The following is a 2,455-nucleotide window of genomic DNA, read 5'->3' as shown; positions in this document are numbered from 1 at the left end:
GAGAGAGAGAGAGAGAGAGAGAGAGAGAGAGAGAGGTGGGATGGTGGTGGGGGCGGTAAAGAGTCTGACAATATCTATGTGCGTGGTATTTAAAAAATGAAGGGTCTGTGTATTAGGTGAAGGATTACGTCATCAGGAAAGCTAATGGTCCTTGTCTAGGTTTTGACTTTAATATGGCTGTGTAAGAAGAAGAAGGACAGTGTCGAGATATTCTGCATGATCCTCAAGACCGATGAAGGAAAATGATGAAGAAACCAAGCATGGGTTATTCTCAGACTGGAGACCAGGTCTCCGGCCTGTGAAGAACGCATGTATGGTCACCACTAAAGTCACTTAGGAGTCTGATGGCTGATAGATTAAGTCAAGAACGGGTGCTGTCGACTCGATGGGGTTTTCACACAGTTTCCATTCATCAAATCTGACTAATAGGTCTTGGGTTCACTCGATGCTGTGACAGAATACATTTGTTCAATATATAATGTAGTGAGATCGAAACGAGGAACCACGCGATTGCGAAGGAATCTTTTTAACCACATTGTCATTTCTATATAGATTACAGATAGAGAAATTAAAGACGTTGCAGTTATCTATATGATTGTTGAACGCTGTCATTTCAGATAGTATCATATTTTTCAGACAATGCACCTAGGGCCATATTACCCTACACATCTTTCCCATTTGGCGATGGTGGAGGGTAACCGAAGGAGATTTGGCTGCTATTTCTAGCGGGTAGAGTGATTACTCAATGACTCCTTCGTTCGGTCATATTTGTAGATGTGACTCCACACATTGTTGTAGATAACAGAAAAAGTTGCATATCTAGACACACCTTGATGATACCAACTAGAGATAGTTTATAGGTAATCGGCTATAAATAATAACTGAAAATCGAAGAGGCTAGTGGCCGAAAATATCGATATTGTAAAGTAGAAAATGATAAATATGAATATTTTCTCGCGGCAAACTGATATTCATATCTTTTTGCTTGAACACTTCATAAGTGTGGATTATTTCAACGTTGTGGTTACAAACCCGAGAACGCAATTCTGATATGGGAAGCAGATAATTATGTATGCAAGTATGTATATATGCATGTATGTATGTATGTATGTATGTATGTATGTATTATGTATGCATGTATGTAAGTATGTATGTACATATGTCATTATTCGCTTTTGTTTCAAGATTTCTTGCCAATAGGGAAAGAGCCGGTTTCTAACCTAGATCCAAGACTCCATTGAAATTTCAACATCAGCATGTATACATACATAAATTGTATGTATGTATGTATGTATGCATGTATGTATGTATGGATGGATGAATGGATATGTGTGTGTGTTGGGTGCATGTGTGCGTGCATGTGTGCGTGCATGTGTGTGCATGTGTACATGTGTATGTAAGTACGTGTGTGTGTGTGTGTGTGTGTGTGTGTGTGTGTGTGTGTGTAACTATGTATATTACATGACTACAATCAGTAGCAATTCCTCGTTAATCTAAATCATATCTATTCCTACTATATTCACAAAGAATCACTTTAAAATGGTAAACAAATTCTAGGTGTGCCTGCAACCGAAACTCAAGAAAGAGCATATGTATTTTTATCATGCTATATTGATAACCTTGAATCGAGTACCACAAGCTAATGAAATATCTTAATTACAGAAGGGCTCTTCTGTCATGGTTATAAACTAGGTCATTGTCAAGGATACAGCACATTGCTGATGACAGGGCAGGATACTAACTGTCAGCCTATCTCAGGGTGGGGGTTTCTAGATTTTTGTATCTTAGCCATAAAAATAGCCAAAATATAAAATCAATATTCTCAAAAATCTACTTACAATTTTGGTATAACGACACTTGATCCATGTAATTTTTCAGTCCCAGCGATTTGTCCTTTTATGTTCACGGTACTTTGTGATCGGCGTCTCTTAAGGTATTTGGGTTTTTGCTCTGAAATAATCTCAGCCCCAGCCGCTCCTGTTGTAGCACCTCCATAGGCAGGGGCCAACGCTGATTGGGCTTCTTTGAATGCCTGTAAAACACAGATGTAAATAAAACAAATTAAATTCAGTTATTGAATTGTATTGAATCGTAAGATTATTGTTGTTGTTGTTGTTACTGTTGTTGTTATTATCATTATTGACAATATCAGACGATTGTTGTTTTATTTTACTATTGGCCTTGAATAAATAACGCAATAATGTTGTAAAGATTTCATGTCAATACCTTAAATATATGAGTGAAAGAAAAGAGGCAAATAAGAATTTTATCACATTGAATGGACATTACACTTTATGTTTTTGTTTCTCAATGTGTTTAACGTTTTTTGTGATGTCCTGTACCCATATATGCATGTATGTATACATATAGATGTTGGTATGTACATATATGTATGGATATATTTATATATTATTTATGTTATTATATATATATATATATATATATATATATATAT

The 2,455-nt window shown here is 36.0% G+C and overlaps 1 protein-coding gene across 4 annotated transcripts in view; it reads right to left on the bottom strand.

Moving 5' to 3' along the window:
- Nucleotides 1-1,819: 1,819 nt before the first annotated feature.
- LOC106870921 (putative uncharacterized protein DDB_G0277255) overlaps nt 1,820-2,455 on the bottom strand; it is a 367,662-nt gene continuing 367,026 nt past the window's right edge. For all 4 annotated transcript variants that reach the window (XM_052966550.1, XM_052966551.1, XM_014917156.2 and 1 more), the window contains one exon: nt 1,820-2,032. In XM_052966550.1, coding sequence (XP_052822510.1) covers nt 1,835-2,032 — 198 coding nt within the window. In that variant the 3' untranslated portion in view covers nt 1,820-1,834. The remainder of the gene's footprint in view (nt 2,033-2,455) is intronic.

Source organism: Octopus bimaculoides, chromosome 3 (genome assembly GCF_001194135.2).
Source record: "Octopus bimaculoides isolate UCB-OBI-ISO-001 chromosome 3, ASM119413v2, whole genome shotgun sequence".
In the NCBI taxonomy this organism is placed as follows: domain Eukaryota; kingdom Metazoa; phylum Mollusca; class Cephalopoda; order Octopoda; family Octopodidae; genus Octopus; species Octopus bimaculoides.
The sequence above is the reverse complement of the archived record's forward strand: the minus strand, read 5'-3'. Positions and strand labels throughout refer to the sequence as shown.